The sequence below is a fragment of the Bactrocera latifrons genome, unplaced genomic scaffold (assembly GCF_001853355.1).
Source record: "Bactrocera latifrons isolate USDA-ARS-PBARC rearing strain unplaced genomic scaffold, ASM185335v1 scaffold_450, whole genome shotgun sequence".
NCBI classification, from domain to species: domain Eukaryota; kingdom Metazoa; phylum Arthropoda; class Insecta; order Diptera; family Tephritidae; genus Bactrocera; species Bactrocera latifrons.
Window position 1 is genome coordinate 76,249 of NW_017537102.1, and position 19,139 is coordinate 95,387.

At 35.2% G+C, this 19,139-nt stretch overlaps 1 protein-coding gene across 1 annotated transcript; it reads left to right on the forward strand.

The window, feature by feature from the left end:
• Positions 1-275: 275 nt before the first annotated feature.
• On the forward strand, positions 276-18,869 carry LOC108973065 (apolipophorins). The gene is made up of 8 exons (XM_018940079.1): positions 276-431; positions 821-903; positions 2,391-2,417; positions 3,811-10,955; positions 15,402-15,622; positions 15,682-17,800; positions 17,872-17,992; positions 18,485-18,869. The coding sequence occupies exons 2-8, from the start codon at positions 831-833 to the stop codon at positions 18,805-18,807; spliced, it is 10,029 nt and encodes a 3,342-aa protein (XP_018795624.1). The 5' UTR covers positions 276-431; positions 821-830; the 3' UTR covers positions 18,808-18,869.
• Positions 18,870-19,139: the final 270 nt, after the last annotated feature.

Genomic DNA, 19,139 nt, shown 5'->3' on the forward strand with positions numbered 1-19,139 from the left:
AGCATACAAAAAATTATGCTTGTGTGAGTAATACACACAAACACATTTAAAAATATCAACACAAAAATAAAAATGTTTGTATTAATCATAATGTTCTCAGATTGAGACGCTAGCTCAATCACCGGCTCTAACATGCACGGCCAATGCTGGGCTCTAATTCTTTAACTTCAAAATTATATTTACTGAAGTATTTTTTTTTTTTGAAATTTATTATTAAGACGTTTTTTGCGATGCAGAAAGTCTATATAAGGGATACAAAGTGGCAAAGTTATGATTTACTTTCAAGTTGTCGTTGCATCCGGTGCCGGTCGGAGTATTCGCACTGAAATTTCCGTTTGTTGAAAACCTAGAATAATCTAAATGAAAAAAGATCTGAAATCAGATACAAATTAAAATTAAATTAATTTCGAAGTTATATAAAAATCTAAACGGTATGTCGTTTCCGTTTGTCGCGTTGCAAAATAATATATTTTTGAACGACAATTAAATCTTTGATTAATTATGTTTGCTTTGTGTTCTTTCGTGATTCGCAATAAATATTAAGCTGAAATTTTTAATATGAAAAAAAAACAATGTGAAATAGCTTTTCTTTAAAACAAGAATATAAAAAAAATGTATTAAAACAATAAAAATTAATTAATTGTGTTATCTTAAAAGCGTTAAGTGTTCAAAACAAAAGTTATTATATATTTTGTTATTATATATTTATATATATTTTCAGTGATTGCAAAACAAAAGTGCTAATTTAAAATATTTATTTAAAATTTGTATTTACAAAACGCCAATAGTTACTACTTATTTAACTTTATTTCAAATATAGGGCTTGGACAATGAGAGCAGTTAATCCTGGCCTCCCCGAGGCTGTCCTATTTTGTATTTTAGTCATTAATGCTGCAAAATCAGGTAAGTAAAATCCACATAAAATCCTCAATTGTGTTTAATTAAAAATCTATAAATAACAAATTTTGAGTTCAGAAAGATTTATATGAATGGTTTAGTACAAACCACATTTAATTCATCCTTATGAAAGCTTAATTTCTGAAGTAGTTTTATATTTAATTCTCGTATATGGTTTTCTAATAACATTGATATGACTTATTTTCAAAAACAAAACACACTATTGGTTAGGGAAATTAAAATGTTTTTTATTTATTTAGAAGGTGGTGAGGGAAGAATCGGTGCACATAGCCCCGACTTGTTGGAACCAGATGTCAAGATCAACTTCTTGCAATTACGACCATAAAAAGATGGTCATCATCGATCTACTACTGTGATCCAAAGAATTATAAAACTTCTTAATTTAAATTTTCCGTGAAAACCCATTCTGTTGCCGAAACATTCAAAATGTTGAAAAAAGCTTTCGGTGATAATTGTTTCTCGCCAGCAAGTGTGTTTGATTGGGACACATAATTCAAAGAAGGTCGAGAATACGTTGACGACGAACCACGCTCAGGAACATCAGCTGATAATCAACACGTGAATAAAATAAAAGAAGTAGCTCTTGAGAATTGACGATTAACAGTCGGAGATTTTACTGGGATCGTTGGAATATCGGAAGAATCAGTGAAAGTCACGTGGCCCTAAGAAAAATTAACATTAACAAACCCTGAAGTAATTTAGTACCAACCTTTCGCATTAGAAACTGTTAATCTAATCTTCAAGAAAATAAAGGGTCTCGTATCAAGTCATCTCTACTTTCACATGTGCACAATATCCGTACATCGTTCCTTGATCAGAATTCACTCGAATACCAATCAAAAATCAATGTACATACAAACAGACGCTGCAATATGTTTAACAAGTAATGGGAATCGGTTTTTGAATATAAGTTTTAAATTACATCATCTGTTCAAAAGAATATTGAATCCCTCCCTGTTTAAATCTTAAGCTTATTCAGAACCCACACCTTTTATCGAAAATACCTACACTGAAAATACCTTAGCCCTCAAAAATGTTTTTCATACACCTTTCACCAAAATTAAAGAAACTACAATTTTCAATTAGATACAAGTCGCATTTGAGAATTGTCGTGCCCAGAAAAAACCTCTAACACTTTCACTCAATTGTCAAGTATGCTATATAACAACATGAGCTGTTTTTAAAAGTGGATGTGACCTCGACACAAAAATATGAACCAATTTTAATATAAACAAATATCTTGTCATGAAAATAAGTGGTTATGCCTTGCTGGTCGTAATATAAATATATATATTCAGACCTTCCTTTAGCCCAACATATAAAATATAATGACTTTATAAGAGAATTGATAATCCAAAAGATGAGCGAACTCAGTTTAGAGGAATTATCCATAAATTCAGTCTTATATGTAATAAATTTGACATTAAATACTACATCCAGAAATAATATTCTTTCATTTTTTCTTACAACAGATATTTGCAAAAGAGGTTGCCCTCAATGTAAGTACTCACAAAAGCAATTTTAATAACATTTTTAAAATTACCTAGTACGGGTATGGAGGTTAATTATAACAAGTAAGGAAGGGCTAAGTTCGGGTGTCACCGAACATTTTATACTCTCGCATGATAAAGTGATAATGAGATTTCATTATCCGTCATTTACATATTTTTTTATTTTGCTGTAAATTAATTAGATTAGATCAATTTGTGTACTTTGAGTATTGAATCGTATTTTCATTTATTTTAATTGCATTGAAAAGTTATAATAATAAGTCCGATCACGACAATTTTTCCACTAGGGATACCACAGCTCAAATACCGTATTTGTGTAAAGTTTTATTCCGCTTTCATCATTGGTTCCTAATGTATATATTATACAGAGAAGGCATCATATGGAATTCAAAATAGCGTTATATTGGAAGAAAGCGTGGTTGTCAACCGATTTCACCCATATTTCGTACATGTCATCAGGGTGTTAAGAAAATATTACATACTGAATTTTATTGAAATCGGTCGAGTAGTTCCTGAGATATGGTTTTTGGTTCATAAGTGGGCGTCGCCATGCCCATTTTAAATTAAAAAAAAGCCTGGGTGCAGCTTCCTTCTGCCATTTCTTCCGTAAAATTTAGTGTTTTTGACGTTTTTCGTTAGTCGGTTAACACACTTTTATTGATTTTCAACATAACCTTTGTATGGGAGGTGGGTGTGGTTATTATCCGATTTCTTCCATTTTTGAGCTGTGTATGAAAATGCCTGAATGAAACGACTCTATAGAGTTTGGTTGACATAGCTGTAGCAGTTTCCGAGATATGTACAAAAAACTTAGTAGGGGGCGGGGCCACGCCCACTTTTCCAAAAAATTACAGCCAAATATGCCCCTCCCTAATGCGATCCTTTTTGCCAAACTTCACTTTAATATCTTTATTTATGGCTTAGTTATGACACTTTATAGGTTTTCGGTTTTCGCCATTTTGTGGGCGTGGCAGTGGACCGATTTTGCCCATCTTCGAACTTAACCTGCTTATGGAGCCAAGAAATACGAGTACCAAGTTTCATCATGATATCTCAATTTTTACTCAAGTTACAGCTTGCACGGACGGACGGACAGACGGACAGACGGACGGACGGACATCCGGATTTCAACTCTACTCGTCACCCTGATCATTTTGGTATATATAACCCTATATCTGACTATTTTAGTTTTAGGATTTATAAACAACCGTTATGTGAACAAAACTATAATACTCTCTTTACCAACATTGTTGCGAGAGTATAAAAAAAGTATTTCTAAGGTTGAATTTGAATAGAACTTAATTTTATGAATTGTCTCAATTACATGTGTACTTACAGTAGTTCGGAAAATTGTATATTTTATTTATTATTACTCGTTTAGCTGATGGTGACGCCTTAAAATTTCAACCAGGCCATCTTTATGAATACAATTTCGATTCAATATTGACCGTTGCCTTTGGCACCGGCTCAACTCCAGATGCTGATGATACAAGCTTAAAATTGTTTGGAACAGCTAAGGTTTTCGCTGAAGGGAATTGCGGATACACGTTGCAATTAAGTGCAGTCAAAGTTTCAGCTACGAAAGAAGCCATCGAAAAGAAGATAGTACAGAACATTCAGAAGCCTGTACATTTTATTTTGGTGAATGGAAAAGTTGAACCACAATTGTGCACAGATCCCAATGATAACCAATATGCCTTAAATATCAAACGAGCCATTATTTCTTTGTTACAATCCAACACCGAGGATGGTTCTGAAGTTGACGTTTTTGGGCAGTGTACCACCCACACATTGGTATCGAATGTTGCAGGGTCAGAAGTTGTAACCAAAGTACGCGATCTAAATAATTGCAGCTACCGAGAGAATACTCGCAGTAGCTTAATACATGGGGTTGTCAATCAAGCTGCCGGAGTTAAATCTGCTCATCTTTTTAAAGCGGGCTATGTTAAAGAATCAAAAATTGTGGATGGTATTGTTGAAAGTGTTCATTTGGTTGAAGATTATAACTTCGGTGTCGCCGAGAAAGATGTAAATAGCATACGAGGAAAAGTTATTACAAATTTGAAAATAAAAAATCTAGCTGGGGTAACTTCTTCCGCCCCACAAACGGGTAACCATGGCGTTTCGATAATTTTTCAAAAACCTGAAATATACGCTACCAAAAATTTCGCAGCTTTAAAAACGACTTTAATACAATTAGTAAATTCACTGAATTCATATGTAAAGAAGGATAGTGCCAAAGGCTTTATTGAACTGATACATTTGATGCGTAATGCTGACACAGATACTTTGCTTGAATTGGCCTCTGTTCCCCATCCGAATACCGTTTTGACCCGCAAAGTATATCTAGATGCTTTATTCCGAACTGGCACTTCTGAATCGGTCAAGTCTATATTCAAGCAGTTTAACAAAATGAATGAGGAAGAAAAGTTTATTGCCATCATTTCATTAAACTTTGTTCAAACGGTGGACAAAGACACTCTAAGTCAATCAATTGTTTTGCTGACGCCAACTGCATCAAAACACGTATATTTGTCAATTGGTTCATTAGTTTCCAAATATTGCCTGTCTAAAGGATGCGTGCAAGGAGACTTGGAAGTTATTACAAAGAAATTTATTGATAATTTAAAACACTGCAAAGCTAACACAAGGAAAGATGAAGATCGTATTGTCAATGTATTAAAAGGAATCGCTAATATGAAACATACAGCTAGCAATGCTGTTCCTGCCTTAGCTGAGTGTGCTTCACCTGGGCGTTCAAATAGAATACGTGTAGCAGCTTTACAAGCTTTCTCCTCAGCCAAATGTGATACAGTACTGACACAAAAAGCTTTAGCTTTACTCGGTGATCGAAATGAAGATTCTGAGCTAAGAATTGAATCATATTTAGCAGCTATTGACTGCCCAAGCGCAGATGTGGCCATTGAAATCGCAGATATTGTAAATTCAGAGGAAGTTTATCAAGTTGGTGGTTTTATTGCATCCAGTCTTAGAGCGATACGCGATTCAACAGACGATCACCGTGCCCTTCAGCGCTATCATTTGAGTAACATTCGTATTACCAAACATTTCCCAAAGGATCTAAGGCGATACAGTTACAATGATGAAATATCTTATAGAGCTGATGCCCTTGGCCTTAGTGCAAGTTCAGACTACAAACTGATATACTCTCAATATGGATTCTTGCCCCGTTCGGCGACACTAAATGTTACTACAGAAATTTTCGGAACTAATTTCAATATTTTCGAAGTTAGCGCAAGACAAGAAAATTTAGAGAATATTCTTGAATATTATATTGGACCGAAAGGTTTGCTTAATAGAGATTTTGAAGAAATAATTAAAATGGTCGAAGAGGTGGGCACTTCTGGTGACAGGAGTCGTCGCTCACTTGTTGACGACACAACAAAGTTCTCGAAAAAATACAAAACATATGGCAATAAAAACATTCAGGATGTCAACATTGACTTATCGCTAAAATTCTTCGGCTCTGAAATGTTGTTCCTTAGTTTAGGTGACCATATACCTAGTTCATTAGATGATATTATCAAAAGTTTTTCTTCAGTCTTTGATAATTTGAAAAAGGAATTATTATCGCTTAACAAAGAGTACACTTTACATGATCTGTTTCTTGATGTAAACGCTATATATCCCACTGGTCTCGGTATTCCTCTCGAGCTGAATACACAAGGTTTCACAGCCAATAAATTAGAATTTGGAATCAGTTTAGATATTGACAGTGTCATTGAACAGAACTATCTAGCCACTAAATATCAAGTTAAGCTTGTGCCAAGCGTTGATGTTAGTTTGAAATTACAACTAGGCTTTAGTGCATATATCTTAGCAACAGGCCTGCAAGTGGAATTGAATCTTCATTCAGCCTCTGGTGCTGACGTGAAATTAGACCTCACCAATGAGGGAAATGGATTCAATGTAGACATACATTTGCCACGAAATAAGTTGGAATTAATAAATGTAAATCTTAACCCAGGACTTTATATCACGGAACTTGATAAGCCAACAAAGGTGATTGCTTCAAAAAATAATAACAAGCAGAATCCTGATAACTATCAAATGTGTTTTAACCAATTAGACGTTATTGGAATTAATTTATGTGTCGATGCGGCTGGTATTGCAATTGATAAAGAAGATTCATCAAATTCTGCCGATATTTACAATTTAATACATCCAGTTAGCCTAAGTGTCTATACAGAAACAGAGAAGGATTACAATCTGCGTGGTTCATATATAGCACAGACGAATAGTGGAAGTCAAGAATGGAAAGTAGAGTTGAATACTCCTGGATCACTAGAACCCCATACAGCTGCCACTACCTTTGAAGTTGGAACAAATTCTCGTACTTATGCCAGATTAGCATTTGATACTGCTCTACATCACTTTGCTCTTGAGTCAGGATTTAATAATGATAACCAAGAACTAGTATTTTATGCTCAATATGAAGATAATGACAAACTTAACCGCAACCGAATTGGTTTCCTTCGTAATGGCAATGAATATCGTCCCGTTGTTGAGTTACTGGATAAAAATGGTGTTTCTAATGAAATTTTCGGATATCGTCTGGATGGAAAAGTTCTTTTGCAGAAAATTGGTGACAAACAAGCCAAATACATTTTCGACAATTTACAAGTATCAAATAAACAAAATGAACTCGTTTTTCTAAATGGATGGAGTGAATTGGGACCATCCTGGTTAATCAACGAGTTACGAGTAGGTATTAGGAAGGATTCATACCTCGTCAAAAGCAACTTTAAAGTGGAAAAGGGTATATATGATTTCGGATTTTTTATAAACGATGAACGATCACCGCACAACGTCTATGGATCCTCTGCTCATGTTGAATTAGCCGAACAAATTTTTGTTGTAAAATTGGTTGGAGCAGCTGCGTCATGGAATGTAGATATCAGTAATGAAATACAGTACACAATTTCTGAAGGTTCCAATGACCTTACATCCAGTACCTTTAAACATGATATAGCTCTGAGAAATAAAAATAATATTGTTGGTAAATTTAAATTGAGTGGGCAGACCTCTAGTGACAACAAATTGGAACTTGAAACCGAATTAATTCGAGGTAAGAGAGTTGCTGCCATTTCCATAAAATATGATGGAAATCGACATACACTAGGTGACTATATTTTTGAGGTTCACGGCAAATATAACAAACATTTTGCTGATATTATTGCCAAGTGCGACTTAAACGGAAATCGATTTCTTATCGATAACTCGTTGGCAACTAGTTGGGGTACATCTTTTACAGTAAAAGGTGAACTAGGACAACGTTTCTCAGCTCAGGATATATATATTGATGTTCACGGTATAGCCCAATTCAACAAGATGGACAAACAGCTGCAATGGATTCTCAAAGTAATCGGTGCACCTGAGAAGACCAATAGTGAGCTGAAAATTTCACACGATAATGCAGAAATTTTAAAATACGGTTTAGAACTGCAACATCCACAGGATAAAATATCAAGTGGTAAAATCAATATATCTGTCAAAAATATAGCGATGTTAAGAGGCGACTATAAAATAGCCAAAAATGGCAAAGGCGAATCTAATATAGCGATTGAATCACTTAAATCTGAACGAAAACATAAAGTTGACATTAACTCGAAATTTCATGTTCAAGCACCTAAATATGAATTGGAAGCCGCCATTGTTTTTGACGGTGAGAAGAAAATCTTCCTTAAGACGGAAAATAATGTGGATAAAGTGAAATTCGTAACCAAGAATTTGGCCGAGATTTCAAACAAAAAGGCTTCTTTCGATGCTAATGTTGGTGTTAAAGGAGATTGGCGCTCCAATGGAGAATTACAAGGAAACTTCGTTCTTACTATCCCCACCGGTAGTGTTATAGACGGTAATGTCAAACGCAAAATTTCTACAAACAGTAGAACAGGCAACATACATTTCGATATAGAAGTACAAGTAAGCGAAACTCACAGCAATAAAAAACGTACTTTGGCTTACTCATCACATGTGGACAAATTCAATTTAAAAACGAAAGAAATCTCCCAGAAGTCTCAACTCACCTATACTGATGTTGATAGAAAAAAATTGGAATTGTATGCTGACATTAATCACTTACCAAAAGATCAAAGCAAATTTATAGATATTAAATCCAAGGTACGAGGTGATATACTCAATATTCCTATCGATGCGAACTTCGTAGTTGATGAATACGACAAAAAGCACGCCGTATTCCGAATTGACATAAAATCTGCAGGTGCATTTAATTATAATGTTAATGGTAGATATAACTTGGGTGGTAACGACAGTCCTGCAACTTTTGAAGTTCAGGGTAATATCCAACTGCCGAAAAGCACCATCCAATTAATTCATTTCAATTCAAATGGTAAACTTGTAAAGCCTTCTTCCGACAGCGGCACATATTTAATTGAACTGCATGTAGACGAACGTTTTGGTGATGATCAATTCTTACGTTTCAACACAATTTCGAAAGGTTCTCAACAACAAGGAGCATATACTTTTGATTTCGAAACTAAGGAAATGCAGGGGCCACTAAAATTAGAAGGTACTTATCAAAATGAACATCAGGGAGATCTAAAAGATGGGACTGCTAGCGGAAAAGAGCGGTATTCATTTAACTTTAACTATAATAATAAATTCGTTAAAACTGCCGCTGATCTTACTTTTGTGGGGTTTGATACAGCTGTAGCGCATTATACATTGGACAGCAGTTTCGAATCAGCCAAAAATATTGATGTGGATTTACATCTTCAAAAACTTGAAGTTGGTGCATATGAGCTGAAATGTCAGGCAAAGAGTGGCAATAATATATATGCATCAGTTTCTAAAACTTATCACTCACAGTATAAAAAAGGACTTGATATACAAGTATCAGTACCAAATGGTAGTCCAATAGTTATTGTGGGTATCGTTGATATCTTAGGTGAATACAAAACTAAAATTACAGTAGACGTTCAGAACGTCATTGGTTTAGATTTGACATCTAACATCGAGTCAACACATCAAGATATAAATGATTTCTTTGTTAAAGCTAATTGGAACTCAATTAAATTAAACCTTGAGAAATATAATCTAGATGTACGGTCACAAGACAATTCTCTAATTTTCAATTTGAAAAATGCTAAAGGTGTGATTTTTGCTGGTAGCGCGACATACACTCAAAAGAAGGAGAAAAACAAGACCTTTATCGAAGGCCAAGGACAGATGCAATATCAGGGGAAAACACAAAAGACAAATTTCCGTCTCATACATCAAACCTTTGACATCAACATAGACAAAGAAGTAGGCTTTTCGTACGCCCTCGACGGTAACTTTGGAGCAAAGAAAGGAATGTCCACTGTAAAGATAACGAATAAAGGAGTTGATGCTAAATTATCAATTTGCGAAGATAAAAAACAATGCACAAATGTGCAGTTGCAATCGATTGTATCCCAAAATAGTCAAGAAATCGATTTATCACAAAATTCATTACTAATTGTTATTGACTTGCGTGAGCTTGGCTACCCATACGAATTTGAATTCCAATCAAAGACTACTCGTCAAGGACTCAAGTTGCAATATAGCTTAGAATCACATATTGTTTCAAATAATAACTTAAAATATATGTTGGTTGCTGATATCCAGCCCACAAATTCAAACATTCAATTAAAATTACCTCATAGAGAACTCTTACTAGAGGTGAAGCAGCAATTCCCTGAACAGGGGACATTTTTCGGACACTACGAGAATTCTCTAGCCTTTTTCTTCGACAAAACGAACAAACCAAATGACGTCACACGTTTTAAGGCTGTTGCGGATATAACTGGTAACGAACTCACGGCGATAAATTTAAGCAGTGAAATCAAATTTGAACATCCAACCATTCGCCCATTGGCAATTTCGGGCAAAGTTGATGCTAACGGTCAGCAACAGAGTGTAAAGAGTGAAATTGTTTTCGACATATTCCGCTTACCGGAGCAAAAGATCATATTTTTTTTGCGCACGAAAAACACGCACCAGGGAAACAGCTTTAATATATCAACTTTCGAATCGCTATACTCCAAAGGCCTAGGATTTAATTACGAATTTAGCGGCCATACCGCACTTAATGTAGACTCGCAAGTATTCAGTGCAGCGGTAATATTACATAGTGGTGCTTCAGATTTAAAGGTCTCAGTGAATGCCTACGCCACAAAGGATCACTCTGATTTGACAGTGTATGTTCTAAATGAACCCATATTACAGGTCACAGCTGACTACAATCAACAGAAATATGCCTTCAATACTAACAGTAAATTGCAGCTTTTCAGCCAAGCTCCTATAGAACTCATAACCGATTTTCAACCAATGCAAGTGAAATTCATTGCTAAACGCAAAGATCTCATTTATATAGACGGCGATGTCAAACTTGGCAAAGAACTTAAGCTTAATTTACAAGGCTCTGGCAAACAATTGTTCAGTGGCCGTATAGCATTAGATGCACCGCACTTCTTACAGACATCTTATTCCAGTAACATCGAAGACATAAAAACATTTTTGGTAAGTATACATGTCGATATATTTTATTTATTTATTTATTTAAATGAGAACTAATTATTAATAATTAATACACAAGATTAAGCACTGGTTACTAGGGCCTTCGCCTATCTATTACAATAGTTATGTCTAATTAAAATTAAGTGTAAAATTAATACTTAGTTTTTATTTGCTTATAATATTAAATGTTATTTATCTTACATATCTTAAGAAAATTGATGTTGTCAATATTTGGTGTTTTCAGGAGACGGAAGGGTTCCCTGTTTCCAAAGATGGTTTTCCTTTTTTGTGCTAGTGCGGTGCAGTCGTTTAGGATGTGGTTAACTGAGTMGTTTGCATGATTGCAAAGTGAACAGCTAGGTTTATCCGTTTTGTTCAACAGATAATTGTGTGTTCTTAAAGTGTGACCAATTCTACGGCGCAAAAATATTTTTATGTAATGGCAGGAACAGTCGGATGGGTAGTTTGGCTTGACACCAGTGGGATTGTGTTCCTTGTATTGGTGTTGAAAGTTTATCCAGTCTCTAGAGTTTGACTCGTAAAGCTCTTTCTTTRCTAGGTTGCGAATATCTTTTGATGTGACGTGTGCGCACGAGAAAATTGGTTCTCTACTCGCCTTTTTGGCGCGATCGTCTGCTAGTTGGTTGCCTCTAATACCAGCGTGTCCAGGGATCCACATGACCTTGATTATGTTTTTGTGTTTGTATAAAATATCTTTTATATTCTTGATCAGTACTGAGTTATTTGTATCATTCAACAGCGCGGTAATTGTCGATTTGCTATCACTGCATATTATGTGTTTTTCTTTAGATTGTGCAATAAATAGCACCGCTTCGTATATCGCAGTCGCTTCAGCTGTAAGTATAGAGCAGTACGGTGGTAAAACATTGCATTATAACATTAAACAAAAGGGAGTTTTTGCACTGGAGGAGCTTTGGTATGAGCATCATTGTATTCTGCCTTGTTCGGAGATGGATGCTGGGTAGACCTTCTTCAGTTAAGACCACTTTGGTTGGAGAAGTAGGGAATGCGCGAATGCTCCTTTTTACCGCTATGTGATAAGGGGTTTCAATGAGTGCGAGATGGGATTTAGCATAGTGTCCATACATTGTGAGTCCAAAGTCTATTTTTGACAACATCAATGCTTTTACAATATTTACAAGAGGTGAGATATGGATATGACAGTGTTTTGAAGAGAGAAATTTTATAATGTTTATTCTATTAAGTAAACTTAATCTAAGATATTTACAATGTTCCGTAAATGTTAGTTTTTTATCAAAAATTAAGCCAAGTATTCTTAAAGTTGTAGTGTGAGGAATTTGTGTGTTTTCGAATGATAGGTTAGGGAAGGTGCATTTTCTTTTTCTGCAAACGTGAAATGTTGCGCTTTTGCTTGCAGAAACTTTTGCTCCTGACGTTTTAGCCCATTCTTCTATTTCAGTCAGGATGTTGCTAAAAATGATTTTTACTTGGTTTAAGTTTTTTAAAGAAAAAATTAAAACATCGTCTGCGTAGATGATATGGTCTACACATCGGTATGAGGTTATTAAGTTGCTTAATTGGTTAAAGGCAATAATAAATAGTGTTATAGAAAGGGGAGATCCTTGGGGTATGCCATTATGTAGGGGTATATGTTGGAGTTGTGGCTACCAACACTTAGTGTAATCTTACGATTTGAAAGGATTGACGTTATGAAATTATACATTTTATCTCCAATGTCCCATTTTTTTAATTCTTGTAATACCGTATGAGCTCCAATTCTATCGAATGCTTTCTCACAATTTAGACTGAGGACGGATAAGTGATTTTTGGTTGATATTGTTGTTGTTGCGTGGTGTTCAAAGTAAAGAAGTGAGTCAATGACGCCAAAACCACTTTGAAAACCAAACTGCTTGCGGCTTATCAGTCCTTTTTGTTTTAAATACCACATGAGTCTCTTTGATATAATTTTTTCCAAAACTTTGGCAATGCAGGGTATCAGAGAAATGGGTCTGAAGTCTGAAATTCAARCACTCGATTTGTTGGATTTAGGGATAGGAATAATTGTAGCTTTTTTCCATTCTTGAGGTACAATATCCTGCTTTAATATGTTATTGTATATTGTTATAAGTCTGATTTTTAAAGAGTRTGAAAGATTTTTTWGGAGGKGGTAGGAAATTTTGTCTGATCCAGGGGTTTTTCCGGACATTTTGCTGATAGTAGAATCGAACTCTTCTAATGTAATGGGAGATTCTATCAATGTAGNGACGGATAAGTGATTTTTGGTTGATATTGTTGTTGTTGCGTGGTGTTCAAAGTAAAGAAGTGAGTCAATGACGCCAAAACCACTTTGAAAACCAAACTGCTTGCGGCTTATCAGTCCTTTTTGTTTTAAATACCACATGAGTCTCTTTGATATAATTTTTTCCAAAACTTTGGCAATGCAGGGTATCAGAGAAATGGGTCTGAAGTCTGAAATTCAAACACTCGATTTGTTGGATTTAGGGATAGGAATAATTGTAGCTTTTTTCCATTCTTGAGGTACAATATCCTGCTTTAATATGTTATTGTATATTGTTATAAGTCTGATTTTTAAAGAGTATGAAAGATTTTTTAGGAGGTGGTAGGAAATTTTGTCTGATCCAGGGGTTTTTCCGGACATTTTGCTGATAGTAGAATCGAACTCTTCTAATGTAATGGGAGATTCTATCAATGTAGCTTCGAAACACGGGGATGGGTTGTGGTATGTTTGAGAAATGATTTGATTAGAAAGTGTAACAAAATTCGGATGAAAGTTGAAATTTTTGGAGTTGTTTGACCATGTTTGTGTAAAGTTTTCTGCAATATGCTGGGGATCGTAAATGGGACCTACGGGAGATTGAATAAAATCGATTTTATTTTGTTTATGTCCTCCTGAAAGAGATTTGATGTCATTCCATATTCTGTTAGAGCTTGAAGTGGGTTTTCTATTATATGTTAATTTGTCAAGGGCTATGCGTTTAGCAGACTTTAGTTCTCTTCTGAAATTAGAGTTTGCTTTTTTGTATCTAATTAAGTTTTCAGTTGTTACGCTCTGTTTGAATTTAGACCACAGGGTTTGTTTTGTATTTCTCAAGATAGTTAATAGATTGGACCAATACGGTAGTTTGGCGATAAATTTTTTTGTGCTAATTTGGTTAATTGAGATATGTGCAGCGGATCGAACAATCTTTTTTATTTTTGATGCTTCTGCGTTTATGTTCTCTGATACTATTTCAGTACTTACTGATGTGTTGAGCAGGGAGCAATATTTTAACCAATCAGCTTTTTCTGTAAGAAATTTTGATCTCGGCTTAACGATGTATTGCATTGGCGTGATGAGGGTAGTTATGACAGGAAAGTGGTCGCTATTGTGAAGGTCTTCTAGAGTATAAGAACAGAGTTTAAGGTCTATGGAAACTGAACAAAGAGCAATGTCTATGCGAGTGAAAGTTTTGTGGKAGGAAAAGTGAGTTGGTGATCTATCGTTAAGAACAAATAAGTTTTTTGAGAGAATGACATCTTCCACTATTTGACCTCTTCTTAAAATCTCCAATGGTTATTGTGGATGCAGGAACAGCGTTAATGACACCTATAAGTTCTCCTGCATTAAACTTTTGATTTGGAGGGATGTAGCATGTGACTATGGAAAATTTGAAACCGATGTTAATTTCTATAGCAATGGCGGAAATGTTGGATAAGACTGGGATACGTTTGTGCTTGATATGCTTTTTGATAAACAGGACAATGCATTGTTTAGCTGATTTGTTTTGTGGTAGGTTATGGAAATAACCAATGTATTTGTGAGGAGTATATGCCGTTTTGTTTGCTTGGAGGTGAGTTTCCTGTAATGCAATTACGTGTGGTGAAAATTCATTTATGAGTATATTTAAATCTGGATAATTGTTAAATAGACCTTTCAAATTCCACTGAAGAATTCTCATAATCTATTTTGTGATGAGGGTGGTGTGGGTAATGGGGCGGCGGGAGTGTTACTGAAGTGGGTGATCAAGTCTGAAATGAGTGAGGTTGTTGCGTTGTAGTCAAAAGGTGTTACAGTTGAGTCTTCGACTGCACTTGTTGTTGGCAGCGAATGAGTTGAATTTATTTGATTAATAGTGGTTGATACATTTTGTTCGGTGTTTGTGCTGCTTGTTTTAGAGTTGGAAGTTGTAGGTGAAGTAAGAGAGGAGAGCTTGATTTGCTCTTTTGTTTGAGTGTTTTGTTGATAGTTTGTGGGAGTTATATTTGTTGGGTTAGCAGGCTTATTGAAAAAATGAGGTGCGAAAAGGAATGCGAAAATGTAATTTGCAGAAGCGAAATTGATTAACACAACGAAATTACTGATAGCACAACCTTTTGCGTCGAGTGACAGTCGGAGACTGCATGTCGATATAGATAATATTTCTTAAAGGCTCTTTTTTTAACTTAATGTACAATACATTTTCCTAGAATTCTGTTGAATCCGAGACCAAAAAGGATACAGAAGCAACAGTTCAGATAATAAAGAACAAATTCAAATACATACGAGAAGCTGTCGACCAGGAAGCGAAATTATTAAAAGATAGTACGCCCGACCTTTCACAACTGACGAACAACTATGAAGCGAATGTCAACGAAATTGAACATGAATTAGAGACCGATCCAGCTTTGAAACAGATCAGCGAAAGCTAGTAAGCTGTTTTTCAACCTTCTTTAAGTTTAGTCAATATTTTACATATATATTTTTCAGTAAAAAAATTTACGTTAAAATTACAAAAATTTCCGGGGATTTGTCGAAGAATTTTGCCGAATTATATGAGAACTTATATAAGTCCGTCGAAGAATTTTATGTAAAATTAGAATCTACACTAAAAGAAACGGTGTTGCCAGCATGGGAAAACCTCTTGGTCACCACTTCGAACGTTCTTGGTGAATTGCGCGTACAATTAGTGAATTTAATCACAGAATTGATCCAAGATATTTGGATTACTTTAGAACAATATGGACCAGCATTGAAAAATTATGGGAAAGTTATTAATGACTCCTTAAACCCTTTAATTGAAGCTTTAGAAGAACTTGTCAAAGCAGCAGTCGCTGCTTTTGAAGACATATTCGAAGAACTCAAGGAATATTTAACGAAACTACTATCCCTTGATGAACTGTATAGCGATCTGAAAGAGCAAGTTAAAAAGTTACGACTTGCAGAAAACGCTTTACAATTACTGAACAATGTTTTTGACCAGCTGCATATTTTACCATTGACGCCAGAATCAAATGAATTCTTCGAAAAATTACGTCAATACACAAAAGCTAAGCTAACTAACAATCCAGTAAAGGATGAGCAAGTATTACAGGAACTAGCAAAACTCTTGTTGAAAGCTCTACGTTCTGTTTGGACTAATTTGAACTTCAACTCGCCTGTGGGTTCAGCCGACATTTCAAACAATATAATTAGTTCTCTACTGGGTATCACATCAGAATCGTTTGATGTTTTTGATAAACTACCAAGTATATTATCATTCCGCTTCAGTGTCTTCAATTTCTTATTAAATGAAAACTGGGAAAATGTTTTTAGCGAAAAATATCTTAAGTCGTGGATTTTCTTCAATGATTTTAATCTACACGGTCATATTGCGGATGGCCATCAAATTTTCACATTCGATGGTCAGCATTACTCCTTTCCAGGAAGCTGCAAGTACATATTGACTCAAGACAGTGTTGACAATAATTTTACTGTCATCGCACACCTTAACAATGGCAAGCTAAAAGCTATAATACTAACCGATCGTGACGGCAATTTCGCTGAAATTTCAGACTCAGCTGCTTTAAAAATCAATGGCAGAGAAACTGAGTTCCCTCAACATTTTAACGGCATTCATGCTTGGCGTTTATTCTACACCATCTGGTTATATTCGGAATATGGCATTGAAATTATGTGCACTCAGGATTTGAAAATTTGCAATATTAAAGTAGATGGTTTCTACACAAGCAAAACGCGTGGTCTCCTTGGCAATGGAAATGCGGAGCCATACGATGACTTAATTCAAGTAGATGGCACTATAGCTCAACACTATGCTTCTTTTAGTAATGGCTACGGAATCGGAAAGTGCGTACCAATCACAGCAAAACCAGCAGATGAAATCGGTCGTTCAGAAATTTGCACGGAGATATTTAGTCTAGAGTCGCCCTTAACGACTGGTTATATATTTGAAAATCCCGCACCATATCGCTCGAGGTGTGATGCCGCAGTCGCCGAGGCTTCCGAAAAAGAAAAGGAAGCCGCAGCATGCCTAATAGCTACTGCTTATGGCTCAGCCTTGAAATTGAAAGAGATTCCAACTCAGTTACCATCTCGTTGCTTGAAATGCGCTGGTGTTGTTGGACAGCGGGAATTAGGCCAGGAGTTCACTGTTAAAATACCAAGTAATAAGGCTGATATTGTTTTTGTTGTCGACCTTGAAATTAGTTCAACTGTGCTTAGCAACCTTGTTGCGCCTGTAGTATTAGAGGTACGTGACTCGCTAAAAACTCGTGGTTTCACTGATGTGCAAATCGGAGTAATTGCTTATAATGAGACTCAACTTTATCCAGCTGTGTTAACCAGTGACGGTGGAAAAATTAATTATCATGGCAATTTAAACAATGTCCGTCTTAATGGTCCAAAGAACATTTGCTTACACTGCCTCTCTCAGGAGGTGGCAGATCCGAAGGTTGTCGAAATATTCAAGGGCATTGAATCACTCTTCAGAAGTATCATACCACAATCTGACGAAAAGGMATTCAGATTAGCACTCAATTATCCATTCCGTGCTGGATCCGCAAAGAGTATTGTTGGGGTCCGTAGTAATACTTTGGATTTCGTCAATTTGGTAATAATTTATATACACAATTAAATAACAAAAATATGACACTACATAAATTCTTTCGTCTTATTTTTCAGTTCAAATTGGTACGAGCTCACTTAACCGATGCAGCAACAAACTTTAATGGGGCTTTGTTGCATCTGATCGGACCAGTTAATGACCTATCTGTCGAAAACATTCCTAAAGAAAAGCTAGTCGGTAAGAAAAATAAGCAAGTAGTTCGCAAAAATTTTTGTGCTTTTACGAAACCTTGATGAAAGTGAAACATTTTACAAATTTTATTTATACCACTTTATTATTACCACAATCTTAATATGGAAATTAAAAAGGGAATGATAACAGTAAATAAAATACGAAAATGAAATAACAGTATATTCTGTCCACATTTTAAATTTTCTAATTTCGGGAACCAGGGAATATATTTTTTCGCTTAACGCTCAATCTCTCGCAAAATATTGGAACCGCCTAAATTTCCAGAAAATAGTCATCAATGCTAACTAATATCTTTCCATCAATCTACGCAACAAAAATTAAGAATAATTATCAGTTCAGCATTTTTTAATTAGTGTCATAAAACAATGACAATTGATTTTGTCAGTATTGTAGAAGTATGAGTTCTTTTCATTCAGAGTTTCCTTTTCAAAACTTATCTACGAATTATGGCTATTTATAATAAGTTCTCATTTTCAGGGTTCAATTCTCGTTTGATTGCTACATTAGACGGAAAAGATGCCAAAAAGCGTCAAAAATTGCAATTCGGAAATGATATCGGCATCGAATTTGCTCTGAACAATGGTGGTTGGGTCTTCACAACAGAAAACTTCGATCAACTGAAACCTAATGAACAGAAAAAGGCTATTAACCAAGTGGTAAACACGTTAGCTGATACACTTTTCAGGACAGAAATAGTTAGCGAATGTGAATGTGAAATGGTACATGGTTTGCATGCCCAGCATCGGTGTATAATTAAATCGTCCAATTTCCTGCCGAACAAAAAATTCAAGCCGAACTAGATTGATGATTTACTTTTTTAACTCAATACAATATCTACAAATGAAAACAATACAAAAAAATACTTATTTTGTTTCAATATAAATAAAGAAACCACAACAAAAAATATGAATTATTTAACTTAACGAATTTTTCAGCAAACATTAAGCTTATATTGTAGTAGCTAAGAAGAAATCAGGGCTGATTGCAGTTACTTTGGCAGGAACTGTAATTAATATGTTATGTTATAAGCCTAAATTATAATATCCGCTAAGTACTTAGAAAAACTATAAATGCTCTACTACTCTTCCATATTAAGAACCAGGGGGGTGGACTAATTTTTTGTAATCTCGCA